Consider the following 26,039-nt stretch of genomic DNA (forward strand, 5'->3'; position numbering starts at 1 on the left):
GTTACTAGTACAATTAATAAGTTCAGTACCTTACCAAAAAGTCCCAATGTAACACAATTTAGTAATGATGTCTCAAATTTTTCTGTTTAAACATTTTGACTATTTCCCCCATAGTTATCATGCATCAGTTTGTATTGTAATATTTTAAATCAAACTTTGAAAATGAAACAAAAAGAAAACAAGTTCATATCAAAACAGGAAGGTAGAAAGTACCTTTAATTTGGATCCATGAGGTACAAGTAGAGATTTATTCTTCTTTGGTGGGATATAAAGCTCCCACTTTCCATAATCCAGTTTCTTATATGGGTACGAAAATGGATTCCAATCATCTAAAAAATAAAGAAGATTAGTTAACAATAGCATGGTATGACTAATACTTAATGAATTTCAAGTAAAGCATAATATGCTGCCTTCTTGTACAGAATCAAATTGCCTAAAAAAAATTACGTTTTCTAGGGTGTTAAGTAATATACTCTAGCCATTTAGAAAAAAGCAGGCTATTTTATATTTATTTATTTTTTTTTTTTTTTTTTTTTTTAAAGATTTTTATTTATTTATTTGACAGAGAGAAATCACAAGTAAGCAGAGAGGCAGGCAGAGAGAGAGAGGAGGAAGCAGGCTCCCAGCTGAGCAGAAAGCCCGATGCGGGGCTCGAACCCAGGACCTGGGATCATGACCTGAGCCGAAGGCAGCAGCTTAACCCACTGAGCCACCCAGGCGCCCCTATATTTATTTTTAAGAAATATATTTGAAAGTTTGCCTTTTGCAACTTAAAATTAAAAATTACAACATTTTCAATTGTCCTTCCAATTCTAATATGTCTATCAATAAACAGATTGTAAAAGAAAATGATGGGCCCTTTTGTAGAAAACACCATCAACAACTGGAGTTAATACGAAAAAAAAAGAAATGTATTCTTGGTGATTAGATAAGATATATCTCATGGCAGAAAAAATGATGAAAAATAATTAAAACCATATTTCATTTATCCAAATCTACAAATGTATGATAGAACTGAGTTAAAAACCTAAAGAAATGCCACAAGCAAGAAAGGTGGAAGGTTATAAACGATAGGAGGCAAAGGAAAGGTAGATCACAGATCTCAGAAGAAAGCCAAAATGAAGAACAGACCCATGCACACAGAAAAACAAAATCAGTAAGTAAAGGACACACTGTTTAATAAGCGGTGCTGTGACAACTGGCTATCCTTATGAAAGAAGGAAAGAAAGAAGAGAGAGAGAGAGGAGGAGGTAGGGAGGAAGGAAGAAAGAAATCTCTACCTAATACCATGCCTAAGAATCATCTGCACACAGACTGATGTTTAAATATGATAGGCAAAACTGTAAAATGTTTATAAGAAAACACAAGGAAATAATAATCATCCCAGGTATAAAAAGTATTTTTTGAACAAGATACAGGGCACCTGGGTGGCTCAGTTGGTTAAGCAACTGCCTTCAGCTCAGGTCATGATCCTGGAGTCCCAGGATCAAGTCCCACATCGGGCTCCCTGTTCAGCGGGGCATCTGCTTCTCCCTCTCCATCTGCCCCTCACCCCACTCATGCTCTCTCTCTCTCTCTCTCAAATAAATAAAATTCTTAAAATAAATAAACAAGATACAAACATAAAAACTAGGAACAAGCCTGATAAATTTGACCAGTAAAATTATAAATTTATCTTCACAGATAGATGAATGGATAGACAGAATGAAAAGACAAACTACCAATTGTGAGAATACACTTAAAATGAATATACCAAGAAAGAACATGCAAAATATATGAAAAAGTGACCAAAAAATGAGAAAAAGAAAAAAAAAAACAGCAACAAAAAAACGACAAAGACATCAGCGGAGGACACACGAATGGCCAAGGAGCATGTAATAATGCCCAAACTCACTGTGATTGGGGAAACACAAATTAAAAGAACAGTGAGACTCCATTTACCACCCACTGGATTAGCAAAACTTAAGAGCCTGAAAATATCAGGTAGTCAGCAAGGATTATAAAATAACACTGCAATTGAGAGTATAAATTAGTAAAACAACTTGGCACTGTATAGCAAAGTTGAAGATACGTTCCCTGGAAAGCCCAACAATCCTCCCCCTAGGTAATAGCCTGGAGAAATTCTGACAAATGTGCACAAGACAGCATCCACAAATGCTCAGTGAAGAACTGTTTGTAATAGCAAAAAATGGAAGTGATCAAAATGTAAGTCAGACACAAAATGAGTAAATAGGTTTTGGTATAATGAAACAATGGAGTGCTATACGATAGTATAAACTAAAGAACAAATATATATATGCAAATAGCTAAAGCATGAATGTTAATTTTAAAAGGGTATGAAAGAATACCATTTATACAAAGTTCAAACATATGCAAAAGAGTATTATATAACACTTATGGATACATATGCATATAGTAAAAATATTAGAAGAAAAATTAGAATGTTAAACATCAAATTCCATGGGTGATTTCCACTGGATAAAGGAAAATTAACATAGGACGTTTCAATAATATCTGCATTATATCTTAAGGTAGGTGGTGTGTGGAGAGATGCTTATTACATTATTTCTTACTGTTTATGCCTAAAATATCTTATAGTTCTACAAATAATTGAGCAGCACTATGATGCCATGCACTGTATGGCACTGAAATTAGAGTCTTAGTAGATGAAGTAAGAAAAGCATCAAAAGGCTTATTTTATGCCATGATTTCTTTTTTTCCACACCAACTCTTTCACCCATCAGTACTGAGAATCTTTACCTCCAGACACTCTGAATGTTGGGGACAGAGTGAGAGTAAGAGACAATATTTAAATAAAGAAATAAAGATCTTTCTAAACATTTCCCTACTCCTCATCATGAAGACAATCTGAAAATGTCTGAAGTGGTTTATATTAAATATATGTTCCTGCTCCTAAAATCTCAAAAATATCTGACCTACATACAGGGTGACATACCTTTACCAAAGCAAAGAATTGAGGGCATAATTAGAAAGAAAAAAAATCTTGAAATAACAATATTTAGATACTGTAAAACTTCATACATTTACTGAATTTTTTAAGCTAATCAGTTAAGACAATTAATAAACTTAAGACAAGTGACAGATATTTTCCTGGTTAGTTAGATCTGAAAATAAAGGGTACAGTTCATTAGTTCATTCATTCATTCATTAAATATGAACTGAACGCTTAATATAGGCCCTGCTCAATGCCAAACTCAAACTTAGTGTTCAGAAAGACAGTCATATCTCCTCAAGAAAAGGTTAAATTGAGTCAGAGTGCACCAAAATGAATAAATTTATAATACAGATTCACTAAAAACTCAACTATAAATAAGATCTTATTACTTTGCAAGTGAATCTTCAACTATATGGGTTATTTACATATGTAGATTTATTTAAAAGCTGTTTTCAGTAATGGAAAAATAAATGTGCTTTTGAATATTACTGATTGAATATCAGTTTTACTAGTTCCTCAACTTACAGTCACTTGAGTTTTAAGGTCTATCTAAACAAGTATTGGGGCGCCTGGGTGGCTCAGTGGGTTAAGCCGCTGCCTTCGGCTCAGGTCATGACCCCAGGTCCTGGGTTCAAGCCCCACATCAGGCTTTCTGCTCAGCAGGGAGCCTGCTTCCTCCTCTCTCTCTGCCTGCCTCTCTGCCTACTTGTGATTTCTCTTTGTCAAATAAATAAATAAAATCTTTAAAAAAAATAAAATAAACAAGTATTAATATTTATATAAAGAAAATACTCTTACTGAATCACATTTTCCTTTTATAAAATCTTAAGAGTTCTAAATCCCCTAAAGCATATGTTGATTATTTGTAATTCCACACTATGCATTTTTTTCCTTTTATTATCACACCTCCTACTCATGGAAACTCAGGTGTTTACTTTTACTGCAGTTACATTTTTCTTCCTAAACCCCACCCTTGAAAGCAAAATTTAGAACATCTTCACATACACCCCCTCAAGAAAATCCATTCCACCAACCATCACCAAGTGATGTAGAATATATCTAAAGATTTCATATGAGAAAGGGAGAGGAAGGTTTATAAGGTATACATGCATGAAACAAATTAAGATTTTTGTATTAAACAATTGTCACCCCATGCAAATCCCTCTTCAGCCACATCACTACCAGTCTGTCATCTCCTTGACTCTTTTTCAGTTACTGTTAGCCCCAAATATTCCTCACTCAACTTCCTTTATTAAATAATGTTGCTTTTTTCTATTGGACACATATAAAAATTCCCACTTCCACAGTACAGTATGCAGATGTAAGATTGTTTCTTGTAAAATGGGTTTTCCAAAATGACTCATAAGATGAGATTTTCTCCAGGGTATAAATATATCTAAGGCCCAGAAACAGAATAATTTAAAAAAAATAGATTTGGACCTGTTCTTATAAACTTAAACACTTAGTTAAGAAAGAAGGAACCAAAATTAAGGTACACTAGGCATAACTGCAGAAACCACTTATGAAAGTACACAGTTAAAAATAAATATTTAACATCAAATGACCAGTATAAAAGTTTTGTTTTTTTAAAGATTTTATTTATTTATTTGAGAGAGTGAGAAAGAGAGAAAACACAAGCAAAAGGGGAGGGGCTGAGGAAGACGGAGAGGCAAACAACCCACGGCGCGGGGAGCCTGACCTGGGGCTCCCCATAAATAAAATTGAGCATTTTATTTGTAAATAGAATTAGCTTCATAAAAATATGAGAGGCAAAATAAGAAGTTAAAAGACAAAATTTAGGGAAATTTTTGTCTTGTGAAATAAGTCATGAGACTTTATTCTTAAACATAACTGAAAATAATAACAATAACAATAATGATAAATGATTCTAGACCATACTAGAGTAGATCTGAAGAGATACTTTTGGAACCAGATTACCCAAACATTTTTCATTTTAACCTTGTATGACTTACATTCTGAGTACACAAGATAGCATTAACTTTAAGTACTTAATGCAAATAGTTAATATCCGTATGTAGGCCTCAGGATAAGACCAAAAATAGCACCATTACCACATGGGACAATTGTTCGTGTCTCTATCCAGGACAGAACTAACACTGAGAGCTCTGCAGTTCAGTGGTTCTCAAACTTTAGCTCATACCAGAATCACCTGAGCTTATTAAAACAGATTGCTGCTACCTCGCCCTCAGAGTCTGGTTCAATAGATCTCAAGAGTACTAATAATTTGTATTTCTAAAAAGTTCTCAGGTCGTGTTGATGCCACTGGCCTAGGGACCACACTAAAAACAGCTGCTGGCTCAATAGGTATGTTCAGGCATTCTCTACTCCTAGCTTTGTGAGTGATTTTCTAAATTAAATTAGATTTATGGACTATCAAATAATGCCCTAAATCAACAGGTCAAGGAAATTCTGAAATAAGAAAGATCTTTAATAATCTTTCAAGGTCAACATTACTCACATGAAATTCAGGATTTAGAATTTGGGAAGAATAGGGTTATAAAGCCCAGGGGATGACAAGTGAGATAAAGATTATAGAACAGATACAATGTATAAAGGAGCTGGAATGTATTAATGTAAGGGAACAAAATTTGACAAATTTGAACATGAAAAGATAACATATATTAAGACCATTATTCAATGTACTTATTAATTCTATAGATAATATTTTCTAAAATATTATCATTAAGCAATCACTTGGTTAAAATGTTTGAGCCACTGATCACTGCCTGATTGTGAACAGAAATTTGAAGTCTTTTATTTAGAAAATATGAAAGTTTTAAAATGTTAGCATATTACCTTATTTCCCTTTCTATGCCTCATTTCTTACCATAATGTAGACATCGCCAGGTTCAAGATTTAGGAACACCCAAAACAATGTGTATACTTATTCTAATTTTGGTCAAGTTTTAAGATCATGTTTGCTGCTAGCATAAATTATTTTATTATAACATTTTCTAAAACATTCAATATTTATCAAGTTATGGTGACATGACACATTTTTTTTAAAGATTTTATTTATTTATTTGACAGTCAGAGATCATAAGTAGGCAGAGAGGCAGGCAGAGAGAGAGGGGGAAGCAGGCTCCTTGCTGAGCAGAGAGCCCAATGCAGGGCTCGATCCCAGGACCCTGGGACCATGACCTGAGCTGAAGGCAGAGGCTTTAGCCCACTGAGCCACCCAGGCGCCCCACCTGACACATTTTTAAAGCAAACATGTTAATAGGTATGTTATTAACAGGCTAAAATATATCATCATATTTGGTAATGCAAAAGATTCTATTTGTCCATAGACTCAAGACCAGCAGACAAAATTCAAATCGAGATGGAAAAGAAACAATGTGTATGCACAGTTTAATATGAACTGCAAACACACATTCTGTATAGGCCATCAAACATTAACTTAAGGTCACTGCATCAGGAGAACAGACTCTACATTTATCTCAAACCCAACAACCTTTCTTTTTCTAATGTAATAATCCTCACATAAAATTCTTAAATGTCAACCTCCTTCAAATATTCCCAAACTCTTTAACTCACAGTAAAGTATTTCTCTTCATCAGCTCTTAGCTACCTCATTTCTGTAGAGTTCCTGAGTTTCATATAAAATTCCCTTATGTATGGCTGAAATCGGTCCAACATACTATGTAGAGTCTTATACCTCTGATGCGGATGCTAGTGCGCAGAAGAACATGGTCCACACTTGGGCCAACCCCTGCAGACTTCCCCAGCAGGGACACAGATCCCTGGTGAAGGCAGCTGATAAGGTTAACAATGTAAGGCCACTACTGGCCTGTGTGGCACATTTCAGTCACTTTCTATCTGCGTGTATGTCCCTTATGTTATAACAGTTATTAAATATTTGGAATATCACCTCCTCAAAGCAACTAAATACCCTTCTTCATCATTCTGTGTTATTTAATTGTTTCAAGCTTCATATCATGTGGCATTTATATACATCTATGCAACATTAGCTTGCCAAATGGAAGTTTGGGGGACTTCTCTCATTCCAAGAAAGCATCTGCTCTGTTCCCAAGAAATCATAATGTTCAGAACTGAAATCTATGTCATTATCCCTTATGGGAGGACCACACAACCTTTTTGGGCGGAAGGCAGTAGTCCTTTCTGAGATATATCCTTGTGATTTTTTGACGTCCTTTTTTTTCTCCTCCAGATAATTCTTTCCTTTAATTGGATGCCTGGGAACTACCATTCTTCGACTTCTGCTGGCAGCTGGTACCCTGGGGATAATCTTATTGAGACCTCCAGCATTATTTCTTGGGGGAAATTCTCTCAACACACATTAGTGAAGGTTACCTGTGCTTTTCAAAAACATTCTGATAAAATCAGAATGCCTCTAACTTCAGGACCAAGTGAATACTAATATCTTGATATTATAAAGAACAATGTTCAGTCCTGTGAAATGTAGCTTTCTGGAAATTAGAAAACAAATCAAATAATCTAGAGCTTCACTTACTAAACCGTTTTTGAAGGCATGCATGGAAGAAAAGGGCTCCATGATCAAAACACATGTAGCAAATGTGACTTAATTAGGATTAACCACGTTTCTTTATTACAGGAATAGTATTTATAGTATGGTATTTTTTATGAAAGGAGATAACAAATGAATAGATGTAGTTTTGTGATTTTAAGTAGCATGAAAATATAACCCCCCAAAATGAATAGAAATGATTATGTTTATAAGAGAGGAATAACATAGATTAGTAGTTTAGGATTGCACCTTGTTATATTTTGACTTTAGAACTAGTCAATTCATACAATTAGGAACAATTCATACAATTAAAAAGGTGATTGTCAGAAATGGAGAAATAAGAAAAAAATCCCTTAAAATAGAAACTGAAATAAATGAGCCTGTGTGATGATATTTCAAGCCTATGGAAGGTAATTAGGTCATGACAGTAGAGCCCTCATCAATGGGGTTAGTGCCCTTACAAATGAGACCCCAGCTAGATCTCTGATCCTTTTCCACCATGTGAGGAGACAGAAAAAAGACTGTTGTCTATAAACCAGGAAATGGATCCTTACCAAACACCAAATCTGCTTGTACCTTGATCTTGGACTCCCTAGCATCCAGAACTATAAGAAATAAATTTCTGGGGGCGGCTGGGTGGCTAAGTGGTTTAAAGCTTCTGCGTTCGGCTCAGGTCATGATCCCAGGGTCCTGGGATCGAGCCCCACATCGGGCTTTCTGCTCCATGGAGAGCCTGCTTCCTCCTCTCTGCCTGCCTCTCCGCCTACTTGTAATCTCTGTCTCTCAAATAAATAAATAAAATCTTTAAAAAAAAAAAAAAAGAAAGAAATTTCTGTTGTTTATAAGCCACCCAGTCCATAGCATTGTTATAGCAGGCCAACAGACTCTAAAACAAAGTTTATCTCTATTTTTATACATACCAAGAAATTTCCACAATAAAAATTTAAAAACTAATGTGAAGTCTTTGTATATAAAATATTTGCCCAAATCTCTTTGTTATCAATTATAAAAAGTTTTCAAAGAGTAAAAGATTTTAATTTATTTATGGTTCTATATACAGATTAACAAACTACTTTCTAGATGGGCGGTGCTAGTTCATACTTCCAACAGTAGCATATAAGCATGCTCAATTACCCATATCCTCATCAACACTGGGAATTATAATTTTAATAAGGCATGCCAGCCTCGCTCAACCAGGGATCACTAAGAGAATGAGGCCGTAAGACCCCAAAGACCCACTGTATACAATAAATTAATTTCTCTTCAATACATCTAGAATAGTACTCATCATGGCCATACTTGGGAGAATTTAGAAAACAGACATTAAATCATTATCTGTGTTCTGTGGGTCAGATGAGGAACTAACATGAGAAAAGTTGCCTCTAATTATTGTCCTAGATATAACAGATAGCTTTTGATACACAGTGTTTGCATTTCTTTTCAAAACAGGCTATAATTATAACTTTTGATTATTCTCTTTTCTCCTATTGTTATTTGGGAAGAATTGGGTGGTGCATATTGTATTTTTTTCAAACATTTTCATTTATTTCTAGTTTTATTAAAAGAAATTAAAATGTGGTCTACTTTATGGCCTAATTTGGTGGTAACCAATCCAGTTATTTATTTACCAATCTATCTATTTTTAACAGTATAAACCATCCAGTTATTTCAAAATAGATTTTATGGAAACTCCAGCATGAAAACTACAAAAACATGTGAAATCAAGGTTGCTCTGCCTGATTTGGCCCTTCCTAGCTGGCCACTCCTCACCATTTATTTTTCTATCCAGAGCCTGCTACTCAAAACTCAGTCCTAAAAATGTTCTGATATATGATCTACCTTTGTAGATATTTCACACCCTTGAAAAATATGTAATTTGTTTTAAATTCTCCATTTATTTTTAGTTTACTTGATTCAGCACAAGTTAAGAGTATACTAAATTCTATCATGGCAACTGGGTCTGAAAATCTATCCAATTTCTAGCAAATCTTGCCATCTATACTTGACCAAAAGAAAGTATTATTTGGGACATAAGGATAATGGCATTTATCTTTGCTGTGACTTCTGTTATTGATTTCTATGCCATTTTACCTTGGTTTGTTTTTGGTCTGGATTTGACCATCCTTTTGTTTTATAATCTTTAAGTGACAGTAAAGCAGGGGGAAATTAATAGTTAAAGCTAGGAAGTGGTACAATATTCGCTTAGAAAGAACATAGAAAAGACAAAATAGGAAAGGGAAAGAATGGGAGAAAGGTATAATGCAATACAATAAATCATCAGGGGCAGCAACATCATCCTGTGGGCCAAGAATGGCCCTTGATTATGTCTTAACCAACCAGTATATTGAGCTGTATCCTTCCATGTCCGGAAATATCTGGAGCAAAGTAGGGAGGCTCTCTTAGAGCCCACACTGCAGCTTACGCTTTTATGCTATATAACTACGCATCGAAACTTAACGCATTTCTGACTTTCCTGGCTTCAGCACAGATTTGAGTTTAGAAACTCTTCTCTACACAACACAATCTTTCAACTTAAGCTATTCTACCTGAACTGGCCCCTGGGGTGGATGCATGTCAGAGGTCTACAGCAATCAGGAAAGCAATTATACAAGTCTCCCTCCTAACCCTACAGCCACTTACAAAAGTATACCAATGAAAATGAAATGGTATTTTCTAATATGTCTAGCGAAGTGACAACCCAGCTGTCTGTGATCAAGTGATTTTTGACAAAGGTGACCAAGACCATTCAATGGGGAAAGAAAAGTCTTTTCAATAGATAGTACTAGGACAACTGCATCTCTACATACAATAGAATATATTTGGACCCCCACTTCAGAACATGTACAAAACCAACTCAAAATGAATCAAAGACTAATATGTAGGGGTGACTGGGTGGCTCATTCAATTGAGCCTCAACTCTTGATTTCAGCTTAGGTCTTGATCTCAGGGTTGTGCATTTGAGCCCTGTGTCTGGCTCTGTATTCAGTACAGACTCTGCTTGTCCCTTTCCTCCCACTCTTTCTCTCTCTCTCTCTCTCTCACATAAATAAATAAAATCTTTTTTTTTTAAGACTTAAATGTAAAAGCTAAAATGATAATGCTCACAGAAGAAAACACAAGGGTAAATCTTCATAATCCAATTCTTAAACAGGCATCACAAGTACCAATAATAAAGAAAAAATCCAAAATATTAGACTTCTCCAAAATTTAAAATTTTCTATGTCAAAGAACACTATCAAGAAAGTAAAGACAATTTACAAAATGGGAGAAAATATTTCTAAATCATAAATCTGATAAGAGACTTAAGTCTAGAATACACAAAGAGCATTTACAACTTAATAACAGAAAGACAACCAAATTTTTAAAATGAGCAAAGGATCTAAATAGAACTTTCTACAAGGAAGATGTAAAATAGCCAATAAGCACATGAAAAGATGTTCAACCTCATTAGTCAGTAGGAAAATGCAAATCAAAACCACAATGAGCTATCAATTCATTTACAATGAGATGACAACAGTCAAAAAGATGAATAATACTTATTGGTGACACTGTGGGTAAATTGGAAACCTCACTTACTGCTGATGGAAAGGTAAAACTATGTAGCCACCTTGGAAAACAGTCTGAAAGTTCCTCAAAAAGCTAAAGATAACAAAAACTTGCATATGAATGTTCATAGCAGCATTACTCATGACAGTCAAAGGTAAACACATGCATGTCCATTAATTAATAAATGGATAAAGTAAATTTTGTATATCCATACAGTAGAATATTACTTGGCCATAAAAAAGCATGAAGTACTGATACATGCTACAACATGGAACCTTGAAAACACTACACCAAGCATATGAAGCCAATCTTAAAGGCCACATATAATTACATTTATATGAAATATCCAGGATAGGCAAATTTATATTAAGTTTTGGTTGCCTAGGGCTAGGGGAGGGATGGAAGGATTGCGAGGTGATAGTTGTAGGGTACAGGGTTTCTTTTGGGGTGAAGAAAATTTTCTAAAATTGATTGTAACTATGGCTGTACAACACTAATTGAGATAGAATTCACTTACTATACAACTTAACTATTTAAAGAATACAATTCCATGGTTTTTAGCATATTAAAAATAGTGTTGTACAGCCATAGTTAAGCTGTTAAAAGCTGTTAAAGCTGTTAAAAAATAAAAATAAATATTTTAAAGGGCAGATAGCCTTTATCTGTTCTTTCCTATTGAGCTTTTTGCTGTACACTAAAATCAGATTGTATCAGAGATAACCGTAAAGGAAAAGACCGCGTAGGGAGACATATATAAAAATTTAATGCTGAGAAGATAGCTTGGTCAATAAGGAGAATAAAGAGTCAAGCTGGATATCTTAAGACTTCTTTGAAGAGAAAATGATTAAATGTTTCAAGGTTTTGCAAAGGTAGAACAACTTAACTGTATTAGAAGATGGGGGGAGGGGCGCCTGGGTGGCTCAGTGGGTTAAAGCCTCTGCCTTCAGCTCAGGTCATGATCCCAGGGTCCTGGGATCGAGCCCCGCATCAGGCTCTCTGCTTAGCAGGGAGCCTGCTTCCCCGCCTCCCTCTCTGCCTGCCTCTCTGCCTACTTGTGATCTCTCTCTGTCAAATAAATAAATAAAATCTTAAAAAAAAAAAAGAAGATGATGATGATGATGATGATGATGGGGGAGACAGGCTTTTAAGAAAAAAAAAAAAAAGATATCTTCTTCTGGAGCCCAGACTAGCAATAGATTTATGCATGATTACCAACATAAACATAGCTGCTGCTGATGATGCTAGAACTTACGCTGGACTGTGGAAGAGTCCTATAAAGAAAGGAAATCTATAAAACTATCACAAAACCCACTCTCTTAAAAAAATGGTTTAAGCAGAGGCTGTCTCATATGATACAGGAATGAAGAGTTTTATTGTGATAGAAGAAATAATAAAAGTCATTACATTAACAAAAGATAGGATGACTTGGTGACACTGATGGCAGCAACAGTAGTTATGGATTGTCCTCAGAGCTTGACATTCAATATCTAACTCAATTATCTCAAAAGTCCTACAAAGTAATACAGATTTCATTTGATGGATGAGGAAACAAGCTCAAAGAGGGAGAACAATAAAGCCAAAGTTCCGCAGCTATTAAGTGACAGAGCCAGGATTTGAATCCATGATGGTTTGACTCCTGCTTCTGTCTATACACAGCCTTCTCCTGCACAACATGGATCCAATCCAGCATCTCTCTACATTAGAAATGTACAAGGGACGCCTGGGTGGCTCAGTTGGTTAAGCAGCTGCCTTCGGCTCAGGTCATGATCCCGGCATCCTGGGATCGAGTCCCACATCGGGCTCCTTGCTTGGCAGGGAGCCTGCTTCTCCCTCTGCCTCTGCCTGACACTCTGTCTGCCTGTGCTCACTCTCGCTTCTCTCTCTATGACAAATAAATAAATAAAATCTTTAAAAAAAAAAAAAAGAAATGTACTTAACACATATTGGGCTCTTAACTAGATTTATGTCTGCACTACGAATAAAGGCTATTCTTCTGGAATCTTATGTTTTAGGAAATAAATTCTGCATGTGGATTTTTTCATTAATAAAAGGCTTACTGTAAATGTTTGCATGCCTTGAAACCGTTAGGTAGGTCTGTGGCATTTACACTAGAGAAAGAGCTGCATTAGTCTGTTAAATGCATGGCACTCTGGACCACAGTGTCTAACCAAGTCACCATTCCCAGCCAAGCAACTGATAGAGCATGGGATTCAGGATGCTCCCTAGACACTCAACCTTAACTGTCAACAATAATCCCGTCATCACCCTTGGTGTATAGCCATATGGATGACAACCACAAAAGTAAAAGACAGTGACAGCAAGACAGAGAGAAAGAGAGGCAGAGGGAGGGAAGGAGAACGAGACTGAGAGAGAGAAAACGAGAGAGGGGAAAAGAGAGAGAACAACAAAAAATGAACCCTTCTACTGAGTAGCGTCTGTGCATACACAGAGAGATAAACACATATATGCCCTTTCTTAGAGCAGAAAGCTTTGTTTTCAAGTTCACAGAGAAAACTAGAGCCACCAGGCAAGAACTACCTCAGTTTTCTGCTTTTAAACCTACAAACTGATACCAGCAGCCATCTTTACCTCCTTCCCTTTAGTCTGTAGAAGAGGGTTTTTTTTTTCCCTCTCTCTCTTGTTCAAGGCTAACTTCTTGATTCCACTATTCTGTTTTGTCAGTTTTTAATTATTTGTTCATGTTCTGAGGTTTTCAAACATTCTCTTTCTATAGACTTGTTACTCAGCAATCAAATCCAACGAATTGATATACTTGCTAATTCTCAAGTAACATCAACGACAATGAAGAAAACCCTCCCTTTTGGTGCAAGTCACTCTCTTTCTCCTATCATTGACAGCCCAATTTTTTGGCTATTATCTCTACTTCCTCTACTTCTTCATCCCCCTAAAATGTTCCTGAAATACTCTGGCAAAGTTCATCAGTGAAGACCTCCAGCTTTCCAATCCCAATTGTTTTTTTTTCAGACTTCAACTTACAGGAGCTCTCAGTGACTTTTGAAACCCCTGGTCACTCCTGCTTGGGGGTCAGTGAGACCCACCTTACTTGGTTCTCTTACATCACAACAGTACAGAGAGGGAAGGAAAAGAATGCATTTGAAAGCTATTTCAACATTAAAATCGGTAAGAACCAGTGTTTGGTTATTAGAGGTGACAGTGATAATTTCTTGCACGGGTGGTTACTGAAACAGGACAGAGAAAATGGAAGTAAGAGAAAAGAGAATTCAAAAGGACTAGAAATGGTCAACACAATCTATGACTGCAGTTAAGTACTACAGAAAAGATGCCTAATTTGAGGGAATGGGAGGCTTAATGGAGGAACACATGCGCATGAGGGTACTATTATTTCTCTACTTTTTTCTTACTAGAAAAGAAATGTGTATTCTGTGTAGAATAAAAGGCAAAAAAATATAATTAAAGAAAGCACTCATAAACCTAACTCCCTCTCCCTTAATACCTTAGTATAAAGTGTTTTTTTTTACTATACATGTATTTATATGCACATGCATATGTGTTTCCACAATATGAATTATATATAAGGTATGTGTATATACATACTCTCTTAACTTACAGTTTTGTAATCTTATTCATGCCAGTGCATATCCATTTATGACCAGAGTTCCCCAACATGGCTGCTTTTAAAACACATTTATTATTTACTTACTTACTTACTTATTTACTTATTTATTTATGAGAGGAAGAGAAAAGAGAGAGAGAGCAAGCCACTGAGCATGGAGGTGGGGAGGGGCAGAAGGAGGACAGAGAATCCCAAGAGGCTCCACATCCAGGCCACAGACAGACATGCACCTTGATCCCATAATTCCAATACCATGACCCGAGCAGAAATGAAGAGTCGGATACTTAACCAACAAGGTTTCTTTTAAGAGTTAGAAATCAACAGACCCCATCCCACATCTTTGAGTCAGATCCAGTAATGGGACTGCACTTTTATTAAGCTCCCTAATTTTTTGTTGTGCAAACACAGGTGTGGTAACTAATGATCTACAATATCATTCTAGAAATCTGATCAAGAATTAAGGAAGGGATTGTCTTTAGTTTTCCACTATATTTAAGGAAGGAAAGATATGAAAAACTTTGTATGCCAAGAGAAAGGAAGCAGGAGAGGGAGAAGCTAATGGGAGAAAAAGAGGTAAACAGATCTACCACACTAAAGAAGAAAAGAAAGAGGGATTCAATGTACGGATTCATGACATCAATTTCTTTACTACCTATTAAAAGCATGTGGGCAGGATGAATGATCTCTTTAGGGAAATGGTTTGGAAGTGGAAATTTTCCTTTCTGCTGGCTTCTACTTTCTCTGAAAAGTAAACAAGTCTTACGCTAAGGGAGAATGAAGAGGCAGTGAAATGAGGGATTCAGAAGAGGCGGTGAAACTAAATAGCTCCTATGGAGGATGTAAGGAAGACCAGGCTGGGAGGTGTGTAAATGGTTTCTGTGGAGTGTTTACAGCCACGAGCCCACAGAAGCAGCAGTACATATGGCTGTGTGTTTTTTCCTCATGGGGCCTAGAAGCTGTACAGAAGCAGAGATATTGGACAATTTGATGCAGATTTACAGGGCAAGTGTGGTAGAAGGTTCAAGAAGAAAAAAACTTTCAGGAAGACAGGGTTTGAAGAGGTTGGAGCAGACATTAAAGAAACCAAGTCATGTCAGAGGCATCATGGATCTAGCGGTCTCACTCAGTCTGGAATAATTGGCATCATGGAGTCTGGAACATGGAATTGCTGCTATAGCAATCTTTGTACTTTATTTTTCTTTGCACCTTTTAGACAATGAGTTTTGATAATGTTTTGCAACAATTGCCCTATCACTCATCAGCAGAGGGAAATCAAAATCTTGATTTCTACCTCATCATTTTCCCTAAGTATATCTAGACCTCTACAAACCAGAGCCCCCCCACCCCAGCAAATGCATAAATACATGAGTGAGAAATAAATGCTACTATTGTTACATATGAAGTTTGGGATAGTGTGTTACACAGCGTTACTATGGCCACAGCTGACTTGTGCACCACGTAAGAGTGAACATTACCCCTCTGAACATCTCACAAGTAGCCTAAATCTATATCTATTACAGCACATATTACATATGTCTGTGTTGATTTGTTTTATTACTCTAAGCTTTCTAAAGGTCACGATCAAGTTTCATCTATCTTTGTATGGCAACACCTAGTATAGTACCGCCCACATAATAAGTACTCAACAACTTTTTTTTTTTTTTTAAGATTTTATTTATTTATTTGACAGAGAGAGATCACAAGTAGACGAGAGGCAGGCAGAGAGAGAGAGAGAGAGAGGTAGGGAAGCAGGCTTCCTGCCGAGCAGAGAGCCCGATGTGGGACTCGATCCCAGGACCCCGAGATCATGACCTGAGCTGAAGGCAGCGGCTTAACCCACTGAGCCACCCAGGCGCCCCCTCAACAACTTTTTAATGAAAGAATAAATTTCAACTTTTTATACCAAACTGATTTCATAAGATAACTGGGCAACTGGAAATTCAGTAAAGAACAGAACAAAAAAAAAAATCACTTCTTCTTAGTTTTGCAAGTGTACATAATAAACAGTATCTCTTTAATAAGATTTCATTATATACTAAGATTATAAAATATTATCTCTATATTTAGTAATATAAATGATTAAGAAGCACAAAAATCTAGATAATTCTTTTTCATTAATCTTTTCAATTAATATGTATCAGTAACTAAATTATGTAGACTTAACTTAAAAGCAAAATTATATTAAATTTAATTAAATTTAATTAATTAAATTTAATTAATAACATGACTGTATTTACTTGTATTTTAAGAGAGATCTTGATTTTCTCTTTTATGTACTAAATTCTAAAGCTATTATGTGTAATTTATATAATATATAAACATTTCAGAAGAATACCTTCTTATGAGTGGTAGTATTAATAATGTATTAATTATATGTAATATATACATAAAGGGAAAAAGTTACAAAACTCTAAGTTTTAGAAGTGTGTGTATATATATTACATGTAATACAATATACAAATACATAATTAATCTAATTTATATAATTATTATGACCCAAGGGACACCTGGCTGGCTCAGACAGTACGGCATGCGACTCTTGATCTAGGGGCCATGAGTTCAAGCCCCAACGGTGGGCATAGAGCTTACTTTAAAAAAAAAAAAGTATCACCACTCAAAGCTGATTTTCTAAAATGTTCAAAAAGCTGTTAATCTATAGATTAACAAAATGCCTAATTATCCCTATCTACATACAAGTAGCATCTAAAATAGACCTCTATGTGTGATTTCTACATTTATAATGCACATAGCACATAATTCATTAGGCAATGCTCCTTCTTTTCTGAAATCCCAAATCCAAGAAAATTGAATCACTTTTAAATGAACCAATGTGTTTATTAGATCTGTGGGGTGTAAGAAAACTTCAATTGCTGCTCTGTGTCATGCTGATATAGGCATAAACTCTCAGGTTAAACTTCTCTCTTTGTAGTACAAGTTTCAATTTGGATTTTAAAAAGCTTGAGGCCATCAATTTTCACATCTTTCCCCACTCCCATTTCAGAAATCAGAGAGCCAATTTCAGGAAAATACTGGCAAGTTATATGGAGGTTTAACATGTTCAAGAATAAATCTGACTTCCATTAAGGCAATTCCATTAAAATAAAGCACATTGAAACCACTTACAATTACCAGGTTTTCTGGCTTCTAATTTAACAGCCATTTATCTAAAGTCAAACAAAGTGAATAAGCATGTTTTTCTTAATACTGGACTGAACAGATTCAGAAACTCTAAAATTTTAAACAAAATCATTAAAATGTTTCCATCACTTTTAACCACCTCCTAACAGAGGCTGCACGGCTCTGCCTTCTTATCCTATTAACACTCTGTCCCATCACTGGAGGGTTAGTCAACTAAGCTCCAAGCTCTCTTCATCTTCTCTTGATCACTGGCCATTTGCTCATTGCACAAATCCTTTCAATCTGATGTTCTGGAGAGAGAGAACTATCTTCTTTCTCTATACCTGCCCCTGGTCTCTACTGAACACAGTAAGGAGATTTTCTCAGTTATGGACACTGCTGACCTACCTGAGACTATGTAGACTCAAGTTCTCTGATACTTAGTGGACACTCAACACCAATGAGAGTCATATGTACATCCCTTCAGTTCTAACTCGATGTGCATGTATTCTCTCTAAATTCCTCTTATTAAGGTTCCCAAAGAAATGAATGAACTGGATCTCAGGTGTAGCGCTATCAATCAAGTAGACAATAAGAGCTAGATACAGAAAAAGCAACTAAAGAGTAATAAAGCAGATATCCCTCCAGCTCTAGTAGAGGAACAGGCACATAGCAGAAAATTGATGTGTGCATTAAATAGTTACCAAAACTACTCATTATTTTATAGTTATATTTAACATGCATTTTAAACTATAATAGTGATATTATTCATCTTGAGGTATGTATTAAAAATTTGCTAATTCATTTTCTTTTTTATCATTACTACTTATCCTAACTGAATACCTCCAAAATATTCCATAAGAATAGCCCAATAATAATTTTAAATAATGCCACTGTTTTTATGATCATCTGTGATTAAATCTGAGATTCATCTATGAGAATCATTTGTTATTCTCTATTGTCCTGTTTTCCTATAGTAGACACTATAATAGCTTTAAGTGTGATTAAGTCTGACAAAATAACTGACCACCTCCCCAAGACCCTTTCTTTCCCCTAAGACAGTATATTCAAAAGTCATGTGGTTCTTCAATACCTACTTCACACATACACACACACACATACACACACACACACTCCAATACATTCATACATACTTCATACATATATACACATATTTATAAATGTATTTATTTTTTATTTGTAGAAACAGAAAGTTATGTGTGTGTGTTGTGTATGCTTGTGTATGTTTTAAAATGTATGATGTAATATTAAATGTTATATGTTCTCTAATGTTCCCTTGCCTTCCGTTTGCCCACCATATTCAATTCATATCAGGTTGTGTCATCCAACAAACAAAATTTCTGGAAGCTTCCTTCAAGATTAGTTTCAAAATCACCTTGAAAGTTGACATTCATGCAACAGGAACAATCCAGTGAAACTATATGTGGTAGATATAGTCAAATAAATTTAGATTTGAAAAGTGGTAGCCAAGGTTCAAAACAAATCTAATTTTAATGATACGAAGTTTGATTCTTCAAATACTTTGAAAAAAATGAAAAGAAATTAAATATATGAGTTCTCTTTCAAGTCAGTCCACTTTGAATTTTTCTGTCTCACAACTCAAAGGTAAAAAATGTAAACCATTTAATTATTTACATATATTGTATTATATATGTATATAATCACAGACACACACACACACACACACACAAACACACACACACTCTGATGTCTTAAAGTTTAGATATAAAATATCCCAAAAGTATAAATCAGCTTCTAGAGATATAAACATGAGTATCAGATGTACATCACAGGAATTATATGTAATTCAAAGGCACAAGATTGGGATGCTATTGGTAAACAGAGCTTTAACAGAATATATGTAGAATACTTACAGATAAACCTTTAGTTACTATTTACTAGATATGTGACTTTTGGGAGATTATATAACCTCTTGATTTTTGAATTTCCACGTCTGTAAAATAGAGAAACAACTCTGTTACAGAAACTCCCTACCACTACAAAGAAAAGCTGCAAATGGAACTCACCTTACTGAAAGCTTGTGGGCCTCAACCCTTCTCTAGGTCAGTGGCTACAGCATGCAGACAAAATGGCTTGAATGAAATCCTGACTCTGGCACAGGTTAGTAGCTGTGAGTTCCAGAGTCTAAGTCTCAGGGTTTTCCCCTGGATTGTGAGGACAGTAATAGTATCTACCTCAATGGGCAACTGGGAAGATATCGTGCAAGTCTATAGTAAGCACTTATTGCACAGTTAAGTGCTCACTACATTTTCAGTATTATGAAGATAAATAATAATACTGTATACATCCATCTCTTCCTTAAAAAGCCCTCTCCTCTTGGGGCGCCTGGATGGCTCAGTGGGTTAAGGCCTCTGCCTTCAGCTCAGGTCAGGAACTCAGGGTCCTAGGATCGAGCCCCGCATTGGGCTCTCTGCTCAGTGGGGAGCCTGTTTCCCCCTCTTTCTCTGCCTGCCTCTCTGCCTACTTGTGCTCTCTCTCTCTGTCAAATAAATAAATAAAATCTTAAAAAAAAAAAAAAAGCCCTCTTCTCTTTCTGTGTTATGATAGGACACCCTTCTCATTTTCCTCATACTATTTCTTCTTTCATGCCTTCACCACTTCATTATCCTTAGACCCCTAAATTGAGCTTTCCATGGCTCTATCTTCAACTCTCTAGTAATATTGTTCCAATGACTTCTAAACAAAATACTGAAACGTGGTAAAGGGATGAATCCAAATTCCATAAGAAAGGAATTAATCTGGAGAAACTTAAGAGTCGATTTTACCAGGTATCATCTACTTATTCCATAGAAAAAAAATTGTTATGCTTTCAATTTGGAACAATACCGCCACCAATGAGCCTCGCTGGGGAGTCCACAGCTTCAAAAAGTAATCCAGCAAAGGCGTGTTTTGACTACCTAGACAACAATGTTCACATTCCCCTTTAAACTGGAAAATGCCAGACAAAGGCAAAATGGAATTAGTGAAGAAGTATTGATCATGAATGTACAAGATGTCAGGCACTGTGCTAGGAGCTCTCACGAGAACATTTTCATCTGATCTTGCTTGCTCTATAGCCCTGTACAGAGCAGGCTCTTCTTATCTGGCTGATGATGAAGGTGTGAAACAAAATAAAATCTAGATGAGGATAACCTAGAAGCTCACAACAATGAACTACCATTTTCTGAATGCATCACATGGCCATGCTTTCTTACTAAGCCTCTGAGAGTGAATGAATCTCGATCTTCATTGAGAAAAGATTAACAGCTATATAATGCTGCAATTACCTTCTGGTAATGATGGTATATTTATAGGAGACTGCAGTTTGTGATTACCTCACCCTGTGGAGAGGAGGGAAAAGGAGAACAAATATGGACTATGTTCTATAGAAGCTTTCCCTTTATAAAGGAAATGAAAGTTACAGTGAATAGACTTACCTTTTGACGGAATCTATTTTGATTTAATATGTACAATTAACCTGAGATACTTTTGTGTGAGTCAGCATGACCTAGCAATTTAAAAAAGTTTTAATTCCCCAAGAAGAATAAAGTTAAAAAGTGTCTAAGTAGATCTGAGACAAAGCCCCTCTTCTGACTTTGTAACCCTTAGAAAAAAGTTAATATATAGGACCCCCAGGCCTGATGACAGACCAGTTGCACCATCCCCTGTCTCTACTCCTCTGGCTTTCCTCAAGCAGGAAACTGGCATGGCTCCAACACAGCCCAAACCTCAGAGTCTGCTCAGAATCAGGAGGTAAATAACCTCCTGAACTAGGGGATGCATTTCCAGGCCTGGGAGGTGCAGTCAATGTTAGTAGTTGCCTATACAACCTTCTTTATTTAACTTAATTTTCTTAATGCCTTGGACTAAGAATGCGCAATAAGATAAGATCACAGAATGAGCTTGGAGACTCTAATTTCCTCTAATTAACCTAAAACTGATCCTTTAATATCAGAGTTCACGAATCTGACATATATAGATATGTATAAATGTGTATTTATGTATACACACACACACACACACACACACACACACACACACGCTCATTTGCTTTTCTGCTTTGGTAACTTCGTTCTTCATGTATTTCCACTTCTAGAAAAGTATTAATCATGGAATAGTATTATCAATGAGAAACCAACCCATCACGTGATAACAACACACTAGGAAATATAATTTATATTGATTAAGGAGGTGTGCTGATGAGGTGTTAGGAGAGTTCAGGACATAGATTCCCCTTTCAGTCTCCCTTTTTAGTTTGGTTTGAAAGTTTGGTTACTTTCTCCATCAGCAGAAAAGTAAACCATACTTTGATCCAATATACAAAGTTATAACATCCTTTCAGAAACTTTCTTTATATATTCACTGTAATAGTTCAATTAAAATGTACCTTTTTGGGGCTAAACCTTATAAAGAATCCCTATTAAAGGCAAATCCTGAATACAAGTTAAATACAAACTAACTATAAATTTAATTTAAGATTTTAAACCTATTTCTAACTTAAAGAAAGGTTAAAGCAATCTACGTTTAATTAAATATATCTATGGCAACTTAATTCCAAATCTTAAGGTTCTGCAACCCAATTTCTCATGATAAAAATATTACTAAAACTCATCTGCATTGAATGACAATCTTCCATTCCTCTCGGCTCTCTGAATCCATTATCTCCCTCATGGGAATGAATGCTTTGCTATGACTGATGATGAATAAGATATATAGGACAAATGATGCACTTTTTCATTTAAAAGACTAAAAAGGAAATTCACTTTAGTCTCCTTTCTGCCTAGTTTCATTAAAATCTAAATACAGCTATTCTAAGAGATTTTTTTCTAGCTCACTTCAGTTTGACAAAAAATGTCTCATGTATCATTTAAATCAATTACAGATTCTCTGGAAATATACCTCAAAAGTTTCATTTTCATACTTTTGGTTTAAAAATAAACACACAAAATATCACCAAAATAGATAAGGAATAAAATAAGTCCTTAAAAAAAACAGTATCTTGAAAGAGTTATTATTACTAAATTATATTCTAAGAGTTGTTTCAACTTTTGAAAGTATTTAGGGAAGTATCTTTGCATAATTCTTTATTTCCTAAAATAGCTCTATGAAGTGTTATCTTTGATCTTTTATTTATTTTGACCAAAAAGTCATATAGTGATGCCTACAATAGTTAGAATAATATCAAAATCCCTGTTTAATTTTATGACCAAATGACCTTAGGCAATTATTGGTAGTTAAAAGGAGACCACCCATTTCCCCTGCTAGATGAAAAGGTTATTTCCCCTCTTTTACATCAGTGAATTTCCATTACTTAGCACAGTGTCTGGCACACAGAAGGTGCCCAGTAAATATTGCTGCTCAAGGGAAAGGAAAAGTAGGGAGGGATGAAGGTGAAATTTTTGAATTTAAATTTCAGATCCTAACTTCAAGGACTCCTTTTTTTAAATAAACCTGCTTTAAAAAAAAAAAAAAATCACTATATAGACCCATCCAACTGTATATTTAGTGAACTGGAATTTTATTTGAGAGACACTACAACTTTAACAGAGTAAGCGCCTGACTTTATATTCTATAATTTCAGGGGGAAAAAGAGAAAAGAAAAACTTGGATATTACTTGCTCTGATTTTAGATGTACTGGTAATTGTGTATACATTGGTTTATGCTATTTTAGAAGCCTTTGATAAATTGCTACAAAGTTAATTGCTTGTTTTAAGTAGATTAAGAAATAAAGTTCCATCTCCTTCCCCCTAAGAACCCAGGCCCTTTTGAAAACCTGAAACTCTTCTGCTTCTTAATATTGTTCAGGATTGTTAAGATTAAAGATACATCCAAGGAAAAGAAGGAAGGGAGGGGTTGGGGGTAAGAATGAAAAGAGGAAGGGAGGTTGGGAGTGGAGAAAGGGAAAAAAGGGGTGACAGGGTAGGTGCAAGCAAGGCAGGAAGGAAAGGGGGAAAGAAACCAATGCACCAAGAGTGCTTTCTTTTTCTTTGAATGAAAAGGTACATAATGCACTGATGTAGTTATCTAAAGAAGTCCTAATCACTTAGAAGAAAATAAAGGCAGAAGTGCCTCCTCCAGTGATTTGAGTTCCCTCTAAGTCATGTTAAGCGAAATCCGGGTAGCTATCCTGGTTATTCTCCATTTCTCCATCCTAGGAATCCTTAAGATCCTCCTTAAGATCCTTCTGAATTCCTCAGTCCTGCTCCAGGCCCTGGAGGCTGGCATCAGTAGACGGCAATTCCAGGTCTCCCTTGCACTCCAGTGCCAAGTTGGGACTGGCCAATGGGGGATGTTGGCATAAGAGAAATGAAGATATTTAACACCTACTCCATACCTGCTTCCTTCTGTCAGTGGCTGCCTTTCGCTCTGGCCACAGATCCTGTAATCAGACTCCTCTTTCATGACTCCAGCTCTAACTATGTTCCAGTAACCATTCCCTGCTTTCTCATACTTACACCCTAAGAGGCAACAGCTTCCAATTCTAGTTGTTCCCTTAATCCTCATCAGCCTTCAGTAAAAAGCCCTTTATTAAACTCTCTCCAGTGAAACCCCTGAGCATACCAACTGTGTGCTACGGCCCCCAACTAATATAGAGGATAAAATCTTGTGACTCTCAACCAAAACTCTTCATCAGAAGCAAGTGTGTGAACAATTTGCCTAGAGATGACAGCCTTGTTCATTAGAGCCAAGCACATTTACCAGTCAACTGAGATAGCAAGAAAAAAGAAAGCAAACTAGAATAGCCTGTGGGTTAAAAACATCCACTAGCATATCAATGATACAAATCCTCAAAAAGGAGGGCAATACATCATAAACATTAAACTCTACCCTAAGACTGTGATTCAGAAGATTTGTTATTTACCCTGAAATCTTCACTTTACCAACACCGGGTTAGTCTGCTTCAAGTGACATGTGGAAAAGTTGTTTTAGACTTAACAAAGCATGATGAAGATGAAACCATTCTTAATAGAGGAAACATCAAAATCCTGTTTAAAGTAAAGCATAACTAATTTTCTATAATATAAAGGAAGAGTATAATAATATCTCCCACTGCTGAGTTTTCCAGAACTTTGAATAAAATAACTGAAATTCTGAGGTTCCTGGGGGCTCAGTCAGTTAAGCATATGCCTTTGCCTCAAGTCATGATCCCAGGGTTCTGGGATCAAGCCCCACATCAGGCTCCCTGCTTAGCAGGAAGTCTGCTTCTCCCTCAGCCCCTCCTGCTGCTTGTGTGCTCTCTCTCTCAAATAAATAAATAAAATCTTTAAAAAAATAACTGAAATTCTATAATGTGTATCTCTTTAGCACAAAAAAAGACTTAAACATTCACAAAGTTAGTAAATTTAACTTCTAAAAAAAATTATTGAAAATACCTTAACAGAGGTAGGGCCACTGGGCTGAACCATTCCAGAGGTGCTTTAAAATATCTAAAATAGAATCTGAAAGATATCCTGTATATGTCCATAACTCAGTATGCTTAATGAAAGGGAAATACTACTCTCCAGCCATGAGAGGCCAGAGTGGAAATCAAGCTACCTATTCCCGAGAAAGAGCCTTAAGACAGGAAACTGGTTACACCGGTAGGGTAGGAGAAGAACTGAGAATTCAAATAAAGATGAGCAACAACAGGAACCTGGCAATACCCCTAAGGGAGAAGCAGGATTACTGGAACTCAGAAGCCAGGGCCACCCAAAAGAAGTTGGCAAGAAGGCAAGCCTACCTGGCAGGAGCTGAGCTGAGAGAGAGAAAAGCAACACAAGAACTACAAGACAGGACTGCTGCATGAGAAATGGGTAGTCTCACTTTAGACATAGGGGTAGGAAACGGATTAGGGGAAAATTCCCTGGCTTCTCCCTCCTCCCTCCCTTAGATAATTCATTAGGACCTCCCACTAAGCCAGCTCAATGGTGGTAGAGGCTAAGGGAGCTGGGGAAATGAGGTGCAGCGCAGAGCAGGGTGGGTGAAAAGATCTTAGGGCAAATAATGGTAAGAACATCAATAACTAAGGTGACCCAGGAGAACTGAAAGTGCCTGTTCATATAAAATCTTGTACACAAATATTCAAAAAAGCATTATTCATCATAGCCAAAAAGTAGAAACAACCCAAATGTCCTGCCACTGAAGAATGGATAAACAAAATGTAGTGTGTCGATACAGTAATTATTCAGCCACAAAAAAAAAAAAAAAAAGGAATAAAGGACTGTTCCATGCCACACCCTAAATGAACCCTGAAAACATATGATAAGTGAAAGAAACTGGAAAGATGAGTCATATATTGTATGACTCCATTTAT

At 36.0% G+C, this 26,039-nt stretch overlaps 1 protein-coding gene across 1 annotated transcript in view; it reads right to left on the reverse strand.

The window, feature by feature from the left end:
* GBE1 (1,4-alpha-glucan branching enzyme 1) overlaps positions 1-26,039 on the reverse strand; it is a 281,717-nt gene that overhangs the window by 184,924 nt on the left and 70,754 nt on the right. Inside the window, 1 exon segment of the mRNA XM_047722078.1 lies at positions 214-329. Within this exon segment, the coding sequence (XP_047578034.1) occupies positions 214-329 (116 nt within the window).

This window comes from Lutra lutra, chromosome 1, assembly GCF_902655055.1.
Source record: "Lutra lutra chromosome 1, mLutLut1.2, whole genome shotgun sequence".
Classification (NCBI taxonomy): domain Eukaryota; kingdom Metazoa; phylum Chordata; class Mammalia; order Carnivora; family Mustelidae; genus Lutra; species Lutra lutra.